The sequence below is a fragment of the Ictalurus furcatus genome, chromosome 21 (assembly GCF_023375685.1).
Source record: "Ictalurus furcatus strain D&B chromosome 21, Billie_1.0, whole genome shotgun sequence".
NCBI lineage: Eukaryota > Metazoa > Chordata > Actinopteri > Siluriformes > Ictaluridae > Ictalurus > Ictalurus furcatus.
In genome coordinates this window covers 4017825-4034693 of record NC_071275.1, presented here as the reverse complement: position 1 = coordinate 4034693, position 16869 = coordinate 4017825, and the positions used below count along the sequence as shown (strand labels likewise).

The 16869-nt window shown below is 37.7% G+C and overlaps 1 protein-coding gene across 1 annotated transcript; it reads right to left on the bottom strand.

The window, feature by feature from the left end:
* Positions 1-2593: 2593 nt before the first annotated feature.
* Positions 2594-16628, bottom strand: nuf2 (UF2 component of NDC80 kinetochore complex). Its single transcript, XM_053652665.1, has 14 exons — positions 15393-16628; positions 14607-14734; positions 14451-14525; positions 10801-10877; positions 10614-10675; positions 9750-9847; positions 9246-9319; positions 9007-9100; positions 7716-7778; positions 5453-5590; positions 5076-5216; positions 4147-4322; positions 3913-4048; positions 2594-3324 (listed from the first exon to the last, which is right to left on the bottom strand). The coding sequence occupies exons 2-14, from the start codon at positions 14727-14729 to the stop codon at positions 3217-3219; spliced, it is 1365 nt and encodes a 454-aa protein (XP_053508640.1). The 5' UTR covers positions 14730-14734; positions 15393-16628; the 3' UTR covers positions 2594-3216.
* Positions 16629-16869: the final 241 nt, after the last annotated feature.

Genomic DNA, 16869 nt, shown 5'->3' with positions numbered 1-16869 from the left:
TACAGAATGGGCCCATACACAAAATATGCCATTATTTAAAGCTCAATAGCATTTGAAGGGAATGATGTACAGTCACGCAACCAACTGGAAAGTGTTCATCTAGGTGTCAGGTATGATTTAGATTTTAGATCACCTTTAGATTTTTGATAGACTTTAGAGACGGTCCCTTAATTTCCGCATATCCGCTTATGTTGAACGTCCAACGTCAAACCAACTTTATTCCAGTTATGAATTAGCACTTATGAATATGAACAAAATAAAGTATGTGTTTATAAGTATAAACAAAGACATATTTAGATATAAATGGACTGATAAGGAACAAAAATATTAATTACCAAAAATATCAGCATTAGTACTTGGTTGGAAAGCCATTGTTGGCAGTCTATGTTATTAGTTTACCGCAGCACTGTGGTTCATTTTTGGCCCATTCCTCTTGTAAAATCATCTTAAATTCCTCAAGGACATGAGGGTCTCTCTGAATGACTTGCATTTTTTTAAATACTCCATGAATGAAATAAGTCATGAGATTGGAACCCACTCTTGAGTTATTCTTGCTGTATGTTTGCATGGGGTCGTTGTCTTATTGAAAATTCATCTTCTCCCCAGATTCATTTTCTTGGCAGATGAGATTAAATTCTCCTCTGATATGCCCTGGTAAATCACCCCAGTCACGTTTCCTTCCATGATGTCTAATGTCCCAGTACCGTTTGCAGAGAAACAACATGGTGCTCCTACCTCTCGTCTTCACTGTGGGTATGGTGCAACAGAGATGATTGTGAGTTCATTGCTTATTGCTCTCTGTGTAACTATTGTTTCTGCTGCTTTCAAGTCGTCCTGCAACTCATTTTAAGTGACTGCTGGTTTCTCTCTTATCTTCCTTATCATTAGTCTAAGACTGTGGTGTGAAATCTTGCGCAGCACACCTGACCAGGCATAATTAGTACCTGCATATTATCCGACCACTTATAGTGACAGGAATGTTTATGGTCTTTGCTATGGCTCTGTAGCTTTTTTCAACCTTCTTCACCTCCACCATGATTGCTACTCGTTGTATTGGAATCTTCCCAAATAGTAGCATCTCATTTACATTTACATTTATTTCATTTTGCAGACACCCTTATCCAGAGCGACTTACAGTTGATTTCATTTTTTACAGCTGAGCGGTTGAGGGTTAAGGGCCTTGTTCAAGGGCCCAACAGTGGCAGGTTGGTAGTGCTGGGATTTGAACTCACGACCTTCCGATCAGTCTTAACCACCAATTTGCCTGAGAATTTCCCTATAATTTTCATTATGTCTTCAATATAATAAACGAATTGACATGCTAACAATTAATTCATTAATCAATTGACTGTAACTATACATTACATATTAAAATACATATAGTGACAATGATTTTGGGTTTAAATTTGGGCTGGTAGAAATTTTGAGTTATGAACGCATCCTCTGGAGAGCGTTTAGAATTTTGTGTTGACTCTGCATGCAAATGAAACCAAAATAGTCTAGTTCGCATCACTGTCTGGTTGACTAGCAATTAACATGATGAACAGCTTATCAGATTTCAGAATGGCTGACAGTGTTGGTTTAACCCTGTACAGAAAATGAAGAACCAAACAAATTCCATTTCCTTGAAAAAATGGTTTACTTCCTAGAAAACCTAGATATGCATCATGCATTTATGGGCATTTAATGCAGTGGTGGTTTAGCGGTTAAGGTTCTGGGTGACTGAAAAGGTCAGGGGTTCAAACGCTGCCCGGCTCTGGGTTCTGAAGGTCAGCTGATACCCCAATTCACCCCCAAATTCCTGGCATGCAAAGAAAAGAATTTCACTGCTCTGTAATGTATTATTGGCCAATAAAGGCTCATTATATTATAAGTGTTTAAAATATAAATTTGTGTTTGAGTTTTGCACCTGTCCCTTAGTGCTATGGACACCAATATGATATGACTGATCGAGCACTTTATTAGGAATACTATACTAATGCCGGTTATTAGCTGAAATTCGATCGTTGTTTATTTTAAGAGGATTCACCCTGTCCAATCTGGCAACCCAAATCCAGGCGTAGCTCACTTTCAGTTCCAGGGAAAAATGTCCATGAAGACATGAAGGTGTTGAAATAATCGAAATAAAACTGGGTAGATGTTTATCAGTTTACAAACTTCCACTCTCCATTTCCCTTGTGTAAATTAGCCATAAAAAAAAATGGTGAATTATTAAACATCTTGAAGAAATCTGTTACTTTAAGAATACTGACTTTCGAAACAGTCCTGAAGGCCACACCCAACAGGATAGATATGATTAATCACAGGATGAAGATCAGTCAGGTCACAAAATGGTTACTCATCTGCTTTTGTAAATATCACACCAGTTAAATGTATATGAATGTTTTCATGTGTATGTTTCTCTTTACAAATACATTGGAGTAAAAGGTTAAAAGAAATTTATGTGCATAAAATCTTATACACACACACTCTACAGCGCATAGTATAACGAATAGTTAAATCCTTACAGCTCTGTAGTCTGTACAAATCTCTCTAGAATGGCACGGAAGGGGGAAATTAACAAGCCAGAAATGAACCCCTACCCCTTGTGCAGGGGAAAAATAGGAAAACTAGAAAGATTAGATTAATATTGTTTATTTTTTTAAATTAATGCCTGACAAATTTTTATTGACAAATAATACAATCAAACAAACAGATTTGAAGAAAAAATAAAACATTCACTCATTTATTTTTTAGTAGTCGCTTTACCCCGATTCCTCAGGTGCATGGTGAATTCGAAGCCTATTTCAGTAACACAGGGCTAAAGGCAGGATGGGATGCCAGTCCATCACAGAGAACCATGTACGCACACAGACACACGCACACAGACATGCACTTATTCACACCTAGGGGAATTTAACATAGCCAATCCACCCAACTGCATTTTGTGGATAATGCAAGGACACCGGAGATCCTAGAGGAAACTCATGTGAACACAGGGAGAACATGTAAAACTATACAGAGAATAACTCGAGCTCAGGATCAAACCCAGAACTCTGGAGCTGTGAGGCAGCAACGCTACCCACTGCACAGTCATCAGTTTAATCATGTTGTGTACCAAAAAGTAACATTTTATTTAATTTTAAAAGAGGAAATTTTACACATGACAAACATATATGCGAAAGGTACAGAGGAAAATGACTACAATGGAGCAAATAGTGTAAAGGGACAAAAAGTTTAGAAATTGGATTTCATCTTCATGATATCAGCACTCCCCTCCATCACGAGACTTTCAAGACGTTTGTGGTACTGCTCCAGTGTGGTGAGCAGCCGGTCGTAAATGGCCTTGAAAGAAAACAGAAAAGAAAAAAAATAAATAAAACAAAACGATTCAATCAAAACTCATTACAGTGTGTATGCGACTCAAAGATGAACACTGTAGATGCAGGACACACACACACATCTTGGATTAACATCGTACCTTTGTCTGATTAGGTTAATCATGGGGGGCGGGGGATAAAAAAAAAATAAAAAAAGAAAGTACACTGTATCCACACTTCCAGGTGGAAGAAACAGTAATGATACAAAAGATAAGTGTATCAGAGTGTATGAGCTACTAATTGTTATTGAATTATTGATAAAAAGGCCGGTCAAACAAATTTGGAATCAGTGATGGGGGGGGGGGGGGGGGTCCAGACTGTGATGAAATTAAATCAGATCAGTTTTCTCACTATTGAATAAATAACATCTGATTAAATAAGCAGACTGTATGCTCATTTACTCATTACGCACAAATGCTCACGTTTGTGCCAGTATGATTTTCATGAAATAAACTTTATGCTATGAAATGTATGACAGTGTAAAATGGGTTAAGAGTTCTCCAAGATGTACAGAGATACACTGTTCACCGCAGCGGCTAAGATAAATGCTAACCTGAGCTTTTTCAGTGTTTTGGTTGCAGGTATCTCGAAGCTTCTGCATTTTTGCCTTCAACTGCGTGGTCTCTCGGTTGATGTTTTTTATCTGATCCACGATTTCCTCACGTTTTTCATGAACTTTGTCATATTGCCTTGGCACAAAGAAAAACAAAACATGCCTCACTTTTGACATCTGAGGGAACAAAAAAAAAAAAAAAAAAAAAAAAAATCATCCTGCTGCAATCCTTACCCGAGTATATTCTGGACGCGATGGTCTTTGAGCTCCTTCTTTTTCTGATGGCGAATCTGCTGCTTGGACTGTTTGTCATATTTCATGGCCAGAGCTCTCTTTAGCTGGCCCTCTTCATTGCTCAAGCCCTTTAGTTCCTTCTGCAGGGACTCGTAGAGAGCTACCAGATTCTGGACCTGTACACACACAATTATTAGAGGGGGGAGAAGGAGAGGTTTAAAAAAAAAAAAAAAAAAAAAAAAGGTCACTGTCCAAACTTCCATAAATATGCATGCAAAATGCTACCATGGATATAAAAAAATAAATAAAAATAAGTCCCATGTTAATTGTTTAATCTAATTTAACCAAAAGTCTATAATTAGCCATGCTAATTTAATGCAATTTCTTTTTTTCTTTTGTCTGCTTTATTTTAACATTTTATTTCAACATTTTATTTCAACCCCGAGCTGGTGGTACACTGATATGGCTGATAAACAGCTTGTAATGGATCACAATCAAATCAGATTTGACATTTTCCATTTTAATCTACTGAAGCATTTTTATTTTACGATTGCAGAACAGGCTCAGCTGCTGTGAGAATGTCAGTATTGACTCACCATGGGAGCGTGTACTGAAATTGGATCCGTGTACCCCTATTTATATTCCAATTTACGGAGATGCTATTCAGAAACAAGATGGACCCCACAAACCTCTGAATACTCGAATTACTTACTGAAACCACTGCATAAATAGGATAAGACCAAACACCCCGCCCCCCCCCCCAAAAAAAACCCCCCAAAACAAAACACAGACCTACCCTCACTTTCTGCAAGTAAATGTAACCCAATTTACATGCCATCACGTCTTCTTGTCTAATTCGAGAATTATTTAAACCTAGATCCAGAGAAAATAGATCAACCTGACCTAAAACAGGAAGTGGGCAGGTTTACCTCTTCCTTCTGTTGGTTAGTCTTGCACATGCTGGCCTGCAGATCATGTAGCTGTTTCAGTATAACATGAATCTCTGCTTCACCTTGGCTAGTGCACTGCACTTCAATCTGCAGCCCCACCAGCCTCTCATCTGCCAGCTCCTGCAGTTACATGCAAACAGGGCATAGTGTTTTGTTTCACCTCTGCACTCAAACATTTTAAACGTACAAAACCCATACAGGGTAATACATGTACTTTAAACAGAAATACAAGGACTTTCAAACACTTAGGACCACAGAAGAACAGTCATTATACAATAAGGTGATATTTGGGTATATTTGGTTTACAAGCCTACACATTTACACATGCAACTTTCATACCTAGCATAACCACCTACTTTTGAGATCTTGATGTTCTTTATGCTCTCCTTCATCTTCTCCATCTCATTCTTGAGCTCCTCAGGAGACTCAACAATCTGAGACTTAAGTTTGGCTATTTCGTCTTTGTGAGTGGCTACTTCTAGCTTCTTCTGTTTCTGTAGAAAAGAAAAGAAAAAAAAACAAAAAAAACACCACAAAACCCATTTAAGGTAGAGTCATAAAAGGACTAGAGTTCATAAAGAGAGCTTAATATTCAATATACACAATGCATCAGACCTACTTTCTACTAAAGAAAGCTGACATTTGCATTGTATTGTGAAACTAAATGTAGGCCAAAACAATGTTATTGTCTAGATGTAAATATCGGGAAATGAAAGCCGGAATGCTGATTCATCGTTTCATTCATCTTTTGATCTCAAATCCAAATGTATTCAGTGTACACCAAAAACAAAGTAAATAGCCTTGCCGTTCCTATACTTTTGGAGGGGACTAGATATCATTTACAGTGGTCTAAACAATCCTAGACTGTACAACTGTGCAGCTATGCCACAGGGCTCCAGAATGCATCATTCTCCCTCATTCAACACACCTGCTTCATCTCATGATCTGTGTATTAAGGCCTGAATTTGGTATTAGGAGGAAAAGAGACAAATTTCTGTGAACAATGCTTGGGGTTGTTCGGTATAATTGGTGAAGTATGAGCACTGTTTGATGCCAGAGGAATGAGCTGTTATGGTTACTGATTTACAAAAGCAGATGTTCATATGACTGGAGCACTGTAATTAGTTCATATTTGTGACATGAGTGCTTGCACGGAGAGCATCACGAAAAATGCACATCTTGTGCCGACCTGCACGGCTAAAAATCTTTTACAAGAGATCAGCTCCACGTTTGCAGGTATTCCTGCACGATGACACACTGTTCTTCACTGCTTGAGTGTTGCACCACAGGAAAACAATGAAACAGCAAACAGATGAATGTAGTGCATGAACCTGCATGCACATAAGTGATGTATGGACTTATGCAGCTGAACCACAGTCAGAAAGCATTTTTTCCACCTGCAATTATGAGCGTCTACGTGAAACGAGCCCACAATAGGTCCTGAGTGCAGACTCGTGTATTTGCACCAAGCGTGAAAACGCCATTACACTCCAGCAGAGCTTATGTCCAAAAATACAGAACATAATGTAATTAGGTCGGTTAAAAAAATAAAAAATAAATCTAAAAAAAAAAAAAATTTAATTGTTGAAAGGGTAAATGCTTAAAGGGCATTGCATATAGTGTCAAACATTTGTATTATACCAAACTTAAGTGTTATATTAAATACCCAGCAATACTCTAAGGAAAAAACAATATACAGTAGGCCTGCTTAACTGGCATCCCTCGGTCTGAGAACTGGGATTGTTTAACCCAGTCAGAATAAAATAAAAAAAATTTAAAAAAATAAAAAACACTTGTTTAAAATGGTCAATGCATAGTTAAAAAACAAAAAACAAACAAAAAAAAAAAACACAAACCCACAACAACAAACTGTAAGATGGACAAGCACCATCCACCTTGTGATGGCAGAGGGTACAGCTCAAGTAGGCTTCACCCAAGATTAACCACCAATTATTCATACTTCACTGCTTAAGTATGTTAATACTGGTCTTCTGGGAACTGTACAGTGCAATCATGGATTTGGGATCCTTGGGGATATGAATTATTTTGGAACTTATTATTTTGCCAGAGCCATATCACCCTATAGCTCTTGCCTGGTGTCCCACTGAAGCTAAGCAGGGTTGAACCGGGGCAGTACCTGGATGGGAGACCCCCTGGGGAAAATAAGGCTGCTGCTGGAAGTGGTATTAGTGAGGCCAGCAGGGGGCGCTCACCCTGTGGTCTGTGTGGGGCCTAATGCCCTGGTATAGTGACGGGGACACTATACTGTAAAAACAGCACCGTCGTTCAGATGAGACATTAAACCGAAGTCCTGACTCTGAGGTCATTAAAAATCCCAGGACACTTCTCGTGAAAGAGTAGGGGTATAATCCTGATGTCCTGGCGGAATTCCCCCATTGGCCCTTCTCCATCACGGCCCTTCTCCATCACTCTCTCCACTAATAGCTGGTGTGTGCTGGGCGTTCTGGTGCACTATGGCTGCCGTCACATCATCCAGGTGAGTGCTACACACTGGTGGTGTTTGAGGAGATTTCCCCCATACAATGTAAAGTGCTCTGAGGAAGCGCTAGAAAAGTGCTATAAAATTTAAGGAATTATTAGAACTTATATAGTACATACCAGTTTCTGTGACTGTTCTGCGATTTCTCTTTTGCACTCTGTGACCTGTTCATTAAGGGCATTCTGAAACATAAATAAATAAATAAATAAATAAATAAGACAGTGTTAGGTAGTTTACAGAAGGGCAGTAAGGACAAAGAATCACAGAGCATTCTTCCCACTTCCATTTGGAGCTTCGTGTTCCCTTCAACAACAGAATATCATTGTTTGCTATATGAAACATGTCAACCTTTTTTTTTTTATTAGGAACCATTAGGTCATCAAATGTTTAGGTTTAACACACGGCATATAGAGAATAATAAACGGTGTATAAACAATAATCTTTGAGAACATCTTAAATAAAATCCTCAAGCATCTATACACAGCAAAGACATTACAGTTGAAGTCATAAGTTTACATACACCTTGCAGAATCTGTGAAATCTTAATTTAAAAAAATAAAAATAAATAATAATAATAACCGATCATAATTTTATTTTTTTTTATTATTTAGTGCTACCCTGAGTAAGCCATTTCAAATAACAGATGTTTACATCTAGTCCACAAGATACAATAATAACCAAATTTACACATATGAACCAGTTCAAAAGTTTACATACCCTTGATTCTTAACACTGTGTGTTGTTACCTGAATGATCAACGACTTATGTTTTGTGAGAGTTGTTCATGAGTCCCTTGTTTGTCCAGAGCAATTAAACTGCCCACTGTTCTTCAGAAAAATCCTCCAGGTCCTACACGTTCTTCTGCATATTTGACCCCTTTCCAACAGTGACTACATGATGTTGAGATCCATTTTTTCACACTAAGGGACTCGTACACGACTATTACAAAAAGGTGCAAATATTCACTGAGGCGCAACACAATACATTAAGAGCCAGGGGGTGTAAACTTTTGAACATACGTAATCGGATGTAATGTAATCATGAACAGCAGTGTACGTGGTTTTTATTCTGACTGTACACCTATTCAAGCTATGCTGTCAGTCTTAATTTGTAGCAGTTGCTGCTTTCTGAACTGTTAAGCGGTTGATAATTTGCAAAATTCCACACAACACATTGATTTGTGATGAATCACACCAAACCCAAACCACAATTTTATTGTATTTTTTTTAAGCAGAAAAGGGCAGAATGATTCAAGATAGAAATGATTCAAGGTGGTGGAAAAGGGCTTTGTGCTCCCCTTCAAAAATTAAGCCCAATAGCAAAAAAAAACAAACAAACAAACAAAAAAAAAAAACCATTGTCTACACCAGCACACTGCATTCACAGTTCAAGATGGGAGCAAGATCTCACCACTGCTTGGGTTTCTTGCACGGTAGCGTTTTTCAGTTCTGTGAGGGCTGCGGCCAGTTCTTTAGCCTCTGCTTGCTGCTCTGGTGGGATCGTCCTGGGCAAGAACGATTGTAAATATTACAAAACTGTGACACTGGAACGGGCCATAACTACATATCTAATAAAGTAATGTAGATTGCATGATTTTTGCCAAGATGTGCGGTTGAGGTTCAGTGGTTAAGAATGAAAGGAGTACCTACATCAGTTTCTCGATCTTCTTTTCGGCTTCCTTAATGCCTTTTGTGAACGACTGAAGTTTATCCATATCTGCCCGCTGTAGCAAGAGAGAACTGTACAAGGTAAGCCTCAAAGACTTTTTCTACATCACATTTATTGCCTCAACGTTGTAAACTACAGTAAATGACCATGAAATTGCACAAAATATCAACCTCTTATGAAAGCTAGATCAACGTATTGTTCAGATATTTTACAAAGCAATTAAGATTGAAATACAAAAAAAGGACTCAATTTAAATTGACACAAAGTGAGAACAAATATCAAAACATTAAGAAAAAAAAAAGTTAGAAATAAGCAGAGAAGAAGAAAAATATGATAAAGATAGAATCGAATAACAAAACCAAAAAGTAAACACATTCCGTTTAAAGACTGCAAAACGTAATAGATCGTTTTTATTGAATTGTGCTAGCTTTGAGTTGATCCAATTCCCAGACGTAGTCATGTTTATAATTTATAGAAGGACTTACAAAAGCTTGCTGATGGCCTGCCATGATTTCCAACCTATGTTTCCGAAAGTGCAGGAAATTTTGGATTCCACTCAAAATAGTGATCGTTCTTTTGGGCTCTGGAGTAAGAGAAGCAGAGATTAAAGTGAGAAAAACAAATTATGACTGACTAAATGACTTGTTATTTAGCATTTAGAACAAGTACTTCTAAAAATAGACAGTTCGCATACATTTTTCTTTCCTTGTATGTGAGGGCTAATTGCTTTAAAAAAAAAAAAAAAAAAAAAAAAAAAAAGAGAAAATTGGACAAAAAAGTTGGATTCATCATAAAACTTGCCTCAGGTGTTACTGTTTGCAGGACTACCAGACTGCTAAAATATACAACTTTCTGGCTATCTAACACGAGTTTTGTTTGTTGTCGCTAAGCCATCACTGTATGGGTTTTGCTGCTACGGTGCCATACGGAGTTCATTAACTGTCTTCATGCTCTGCTCATATCATATTCACCTAATTCACACACGTTCACAAACTAGACAAGTTACTGTTACAGTTTCAACCCATTTACTGGATGGGAAAAACAAAAACAAACCAAAAAAAAAACCCCAGCATATAGCCACTTTTCCTCCCACTGACTGACTGTGTGAGCTAGTGTTTAGCAGAACTGAGAGCTGTTAGCCAATAAGACACGAGCATTTCGTGTAATCCCTCTTCAGGGCTACAGCCCCAAATGCCAAGGCCGGGTTACGCCCCTGTCCGCCCTCTTCCGCATACATGAGCTTACAGACACGCACAACTGGCCAGTCTTGCCGTGATTGTTGCAGCTTTTTGATTAATAGTCATTATGATAATACTTTAAACATCACTGTAAACAAAACATTTACTTACTGGGATTCAGCAGGTCATTCAGGGAAAAGTCATACACATGGCACACTGGTAAAAACTGACACCTAAAAGAAAGAGAGAGCGCGCGAGAACAAGACAGAGAGAGAGAGAGAGAGACCATTTCAAATTACTATTAAATTCTCACACTATTTTTACTGCAGCTGATGAATGGGGTGAAAATTCCACTTACATGCATGCATAGAGATTCAAGATTGGTGTGGACCACTCATGTAACATTGGGTGCTGGAGATTTTCTGAGAGAGGTACCTGTTAAAAGGCAATCGAACAAACAAGGCTGGGTATTTAAGAATAATAATAATAAAAAAATTTAAAAAAAAAAAAAAACATGAGCCAAGATTCATGCGGTGATTTCCGAATAACACCCGGGACTGAGATACTGCACTGTACAATCCGCTTTGGCTAAACACAAAACTAATCAATCAGCTATCCCAACTATCCTCAAAACTTCTAGAAATTCCATTTCTTTTATCGATTACCATTTTCACCAGAATCGTCCAACACAATCAGCTGGACCATAAGGGAGGAAAATAAGTCATTTAATCAACATAAATTTACGTGCCCTGCACTCTTACACTGTTATTCCACTCAGCTAGATAAAACTCCTGAATGCCACATGGGGTGTAAAATTTCAGCAGCTCGAACTGAGGCACTGTTTGCAATATTTACGATAAGGTTAGGATCTTAATTGGATCATGGCATCTCCAACAGTAAAACTTTTAAACCACAAACAGCTTTTAATTGCTAGTTTACGAGGAGCCTTGAGAAGCTGTATGCCATAGCTCCCTCACCGAGTCTGAAGGCCAGACACACACACGGTGCCCATAACATTCATTTAAAGCCTTCCTCAATATGGCTTCCCCCCCCCAAATGTAGATTTATTATATAAAAAAATTTTTTTTAAATAAATGATAACATTGAAGGTCAGTGACTTAAGCATTGCCCAAAAGTATCTACAAGAAACATACCTATTTAAGTGCATTTTATTCACTATAAAGTCCTGCTTTGCCACTTCCAGATGATTTGAAAGCTACACTTAATAGTGAAACGCTATAATTGTTCACAGGCTGCGTTTTAGTATTAAAATGAGCTTTCCACACTTAACTGTCGAATAGCACAAAGTTTTGTTTGTTACACCATTATGCACAGACGTTTAGCTCATCACCCGCTGAATACGTGCGACACCTCTCACCACAACTGCACTGCACATGGTGAACACTGAACAGAGCTTTTTTGTCACGAGGCTGAGCAGGAAAGAAGTCACTTCAGTGCGAATACTGATTCATACGTAGTGTTGCCTATACCTAATGTAGTCCCACCAAACTAGGAGACAAAAATATATTTTTAAAAAAATCAGCATACTTGAAAATATTTTTACAGTACACAATGTGCAATGACGTACAGGTTTGCTAACAAACTGCCAGCAATGCAGTGCTGCATTTAACTGATATTAAACAGTATTTTCTTTCTTCTTTTTTTTTTTTTTTTTACTTAACAGCTACAAAAATTGATTATTTAACACTGGATAGGGGAAAATAATAAATCTCTAATCTGCTGCTCATCAATCCCTCCAGGATTTCCTGATCGTGGAAATTAACGCAAAAATCAAGCAAACTCTAATATTCAGAGGAGCGTGCGGTGTTTCCCTAAATTACCGCAAATTTTGGCCAAGACACGTCATGTTACATCACCAGAACGCACTTTCAGCCAAAGTCCTCTTCAATTCACGCATGCTGAACATGAGTACAGCTACAAGGGTCTCATTTACCAACAAACATCACTGTGAAAATGTGTCACGTGCAAAACTATTCCGTGCAATTGCGATTTCGCCAATTCGAGTAGTTTTGCGCAAATAAAAGCACAAAAACTCTGCAAGTTGCATCGCAAATGTTAGATTAGAAAAAAAAAAAGCAGCAAAAATCAAGTATTTTTGGCCATAGCAATCACACACACACACACAAAAAAAAAAAAAAAAAAAACCACCTCTGAAATCCTGTACTCATAATTCACTTCTTATAATAATAATAACTTAACAGTTAACTTAGAACTGGCTTAAAATCAGAGCCATTGTTATAAAAATACGGACACTTTTTTCTTAAAGCTTGCGATATCTAAGGTATCACCGATATTACATCATATCGCCCAGCACTACACCGAACTCAAATCAGACAGAAGAAAAGGCTAAAATCTTGATTCTTTCTTTTGCTGTTGATATTAATTTCACCACAGACGCTTGAGAAGGTAATATCAAAATTAAGTTTACTGGCACTTTAAAAATTTCATGATCATGATTGTATTGAATGAACGGCTGCTTTAAAAATCACACCTTTCATACATGTCCACTGTGATGTAGATCACACTGTGATGTAGATCACACTGTGAGGTACATCATACCGTCACACTTAATATCTGATAGAGTAAGGCTACGTTCACACAGCAGGCAAAAGCGGCGCCGAATCCGATTTACTGACCAACTTCACACTGCGTTTTTCCCGTGGCCTATATTGGACATTAATCTGGACGGATCACGCTCCACAATTGACCTGCATGCTCAAAGGAGCTTTTAACTTTCGCCCATTTCTTTTGAGATCTCTTCAAACACGGAGCGGTTCGCGACGCGTGCCTTCAAATTTAGCTTGTACAGTAACATCACGCCAAATGTTTGAGGTCCGTTACCTTACTAACCCACCAATGAAACCCTCCTTCACTTTAATATCCTCCGGCTTTATTCCCCCGGTAACGCAAAAGTATGATGAACGTAGAGTTAGATCCACGTAAAAGTCACATGAATTCTGATCTGCCTGTTCAGACACAGGTCACATTGCTACATATCTGTGTGAACAAAGCCAAAGTGTTGGTTAAAGATGAAGCACTTTCTCATAACTGTTCCAATTAATACACATGTTACTCAAGACTAATTTATAGAAACCTAATTGTCCCTATAATCAAGCAAATCAGTCAAACTATAGAGGATTAACACTAATGGGCTGCTAAACCATCAGCAGAAAGCTGATAAAACAATCACAAAGCACACAAATTTAAAGTCCCCATTAAGAGCTTCCTAGCTGTGATTTGATGCCACACGTTGACATATTACCTTCTGAAAGAGGAGGTCAGAGTGACGTCATGTTGAAGCACTTGACTGATTTACATAACAGCCAATAGTGTTTGAGATATGCTACTTTTTTTTTGGTCCTTTAAGGAGTGCCTTTTGCTTACTCTTACTGATGGAGAAGCCTAGACAGTGTATAAAGACTAAATTAAGCGAAGTAGTGAAGTGGCACGTCACCTAGTGCATCATGTTCTCTAGTCCCAAGTGGGTAAATCACCTCTGAAACACGCGTCACATGACTGCCACCTCGTACAAATTCAAACCTATTCAAAATGAATGAACGCCAACCAGTTTTTCCTCAAGTGACAGTTGCTAAAGTGAATAATGCAGCAGCTAAAAACCTCAGACAAACCACCTTTACTGCTAATGGGCTACTACTGTTGAGCAAGACCTGCCTCCAGGAGTGGGGGAAATGGATTATATGGCCAAATGTTTGTGGACACCTGATAATCATACCCATGTGGGATTGTTGAACATCCCATTCCAGATTTAGTTCTCCTTTACCGTTATAATAACCGCCACTGTTCTGGGAAGGCTTTCCATTAGATTTTGGAGCGTGGCTCTGGGGATTTATGTTCATTCAGCCACAAGAGCATTAGTGAGGGCAGGTACGGAGGATGGGTGAGAAGGCCCGGGGGGCAAATGGCAAATTTTATTATATGCCTCACTGCAACAACTAGTGATTTCATTTATGATTCAGCTGGACTCACCAGGTAATGGCAATCAGGCCTGAAGCGATAAACAAGCTCCAGTATTCTCATGTAGAGTCTCTGGAGGACATCCATCTGCAAAAATTAAAATAAGCGAATCTTAGTCGCAGACATGCGAATAATTTCATCCGTGCAAGACTCAAAATGACCGCTCACCTTTGGACTTGGAGTGATATCACCTTTTGCAAAATGTTTCGCCTCTTGTCCGGTCAGGACTTCAGTCCGAAAGAACTGCACGATAGCGTCCACCTTGTATATTGGAAACGTATTCTCCATCATGGCTCCTATAAAAAAAAAAAAAACAACAAAAAAAAACAAACAAACAAAAACCATAACTAAATGGGGAGGAATAAAGCTTATTAACTACATCAGCTTTTTGAAGTATAATAGATGATATTATTAAACATTAAGGAAATGTTAAGAGTCATCTTTAAATGTTTGTAGTTAAAGAGGACAAACAAAAACAAATAAATAAAAAAACATAAAATATGTTCTGAGGTCATTTCAGGAGAAATGATTATATTATCATAAACTACCAAAAGAATTATTTGCAGATTAATGAAGAGTATTAAAGTAAACAAAATCGACCACCCTTCCTGTAACAAGTGACAGCCAGCAATTTGATATCTTTAATATAACTTTAAAAAAAAAAAAACACACAACAAAAAAGATTACACAAACCAAATATGAAAATATTTTACATTTTTATATAAATACACAGCATTTACCAACTGAGAAACGGTAGCTAGCGGATCATTTGTTTACAGCTAACTTATCTTTATAAACACCGCAGCAGAGCTAAAACATGAGAAAAACTAAACATTGTACCATCTGTTTCCAAGTTCTTTTTCGCCATTTTCAGAGAATGATTAAAAAATAGCAGTCAAAACCTATATAACTAGATATTTTTTTTAAAAAAATACATTACATATTTAAATTTACCTCCAAACCCGCTTTTCCGTTGTCAAATTTAAATTTTCAGCAGTTCTGTCGTCACTTCCGCTCAAACTTCTTCTACGGCGCATATTGTTGCTAGACAACTGTATACACTGCCATCTACTGTTCATTTATTTATTTGATGATGATGATGATGATGATGATTATTTCAATAATTTTATTTTATTTTTTAAACTAAACTATCAAATTAACACCTGAACAGAAATAATGGCTTTTCTTTTCTGCAATAAACAACAAATCATTACAAGTTTTTTCTTCTATTTCTACTCTCTAACACACATAAAGCGTTATGCATACTCTGTTGCAATTTTTTTATTACTATATTTGCATTTATTACTGAACTGCAATCACTCCCAGACTTTTCCTTCAGATGCATATTTTTCTAATGCAAACTTACCATCATGACTACAATCACGCATCTACGTGTCAGTGTCACAATCAGGAGGACTGTACGATTTCCTAACTGATCGCATTTTTCTGACTTTGTTTCTGTCCTCAAATTAGTCAAACACAATTGGTTGCTGAATGAATGAGTGAGTGAGTGAGTAGACTAACTAGAGATCATACATCGTCAGCCATGTGGAATATCATCTGATTTCACCCCCAGGATTACAATAGTGCATCAACCTGTCTGAAAAGTCTTGTTTCTCTTGAAACTTTGTGTACTATGCTGTGATTTTTACTACCTCAACATTTGTTGAAGTACTCTGCAGTTACTCTTTACTGGAAAATCTACTGTCATGGGAAAAATAAAGTTCACACCTAAATAACAACTGTGTGGTCCTCACCAATTTATAAAACTTATAAACAAACAAATATCCTCAGCTGGAAAACAACAACAAAAATAGATTTTGAATAAGTAATCATTTTTCCCCCAAAAGGTAAACCAACATTCAGAACCCTGGTGGGGAAAAATAAGAACACCCATCCTACTTCCACAATCATTAAGAGAGTAATTAGCAGGCAGGTGTTTCTAATGAAATGCACTAGATTAGTTCATCATTAAGAAGTGTGACTACCTCTATTAAAGCAGAACGTTTGGTGGTTTGGCATTCTGGAGTATGCAGATGTGTCTGCATCATGCCATGATGGCAGAGAAACAATTGTTGCTGCTCATCAGTCTGGGAAGGGTCATAAGGCCATCTCCCATCAATTTGAAATTCACCAAATGGAGAGCCTTCAAGACAGTTGGCAATCTTCCCTGGAGTGGTCATCCCAGAAAATTCAGTTAAGGTCAGACAGTTTAATACTCAGAGATATAAAGGGAAAAACCCAAATGCTATGTCATGTGACCTACAGGCCTCTGTAAGCACATTAAATGTTTATGTTCATGATAGTTCAATCAGAAAAAGACTGAACAAGTATGGCTTTCATGGAAGGTTGGCTATGAAAAGCCCTTGTCATCAAAAAAGAATATGGCAGCATGACTTGCCATATTTGCAAAAACTGCATCTGAATAAAC

Excerpts from the sequence above, each read along its gene's own strand:
- nuf2 (XM_053652665.1), bottom strand. The coding sequence starts at position 14,729 with ATGATGGAGAATACGTTTCCAATATACAAGGTGGACGCTATCGTGCAG. Across the intron at positions 9,848-10,613 it reads GAATGACCTGCTGAATCCCA|AGCCCAAAAGAACGATCACT; the intron begins GTAAGTAAATGT and ends CTCTTACTCCAG. Across the intron at positions 4,323-5,075 it reads CTAACCAACAGAAGGAAGAG|GTCCAGAATCTGGTAGCTCT; the intron begins GTAAACCTGCCC and ends GTGTGTGTACAG.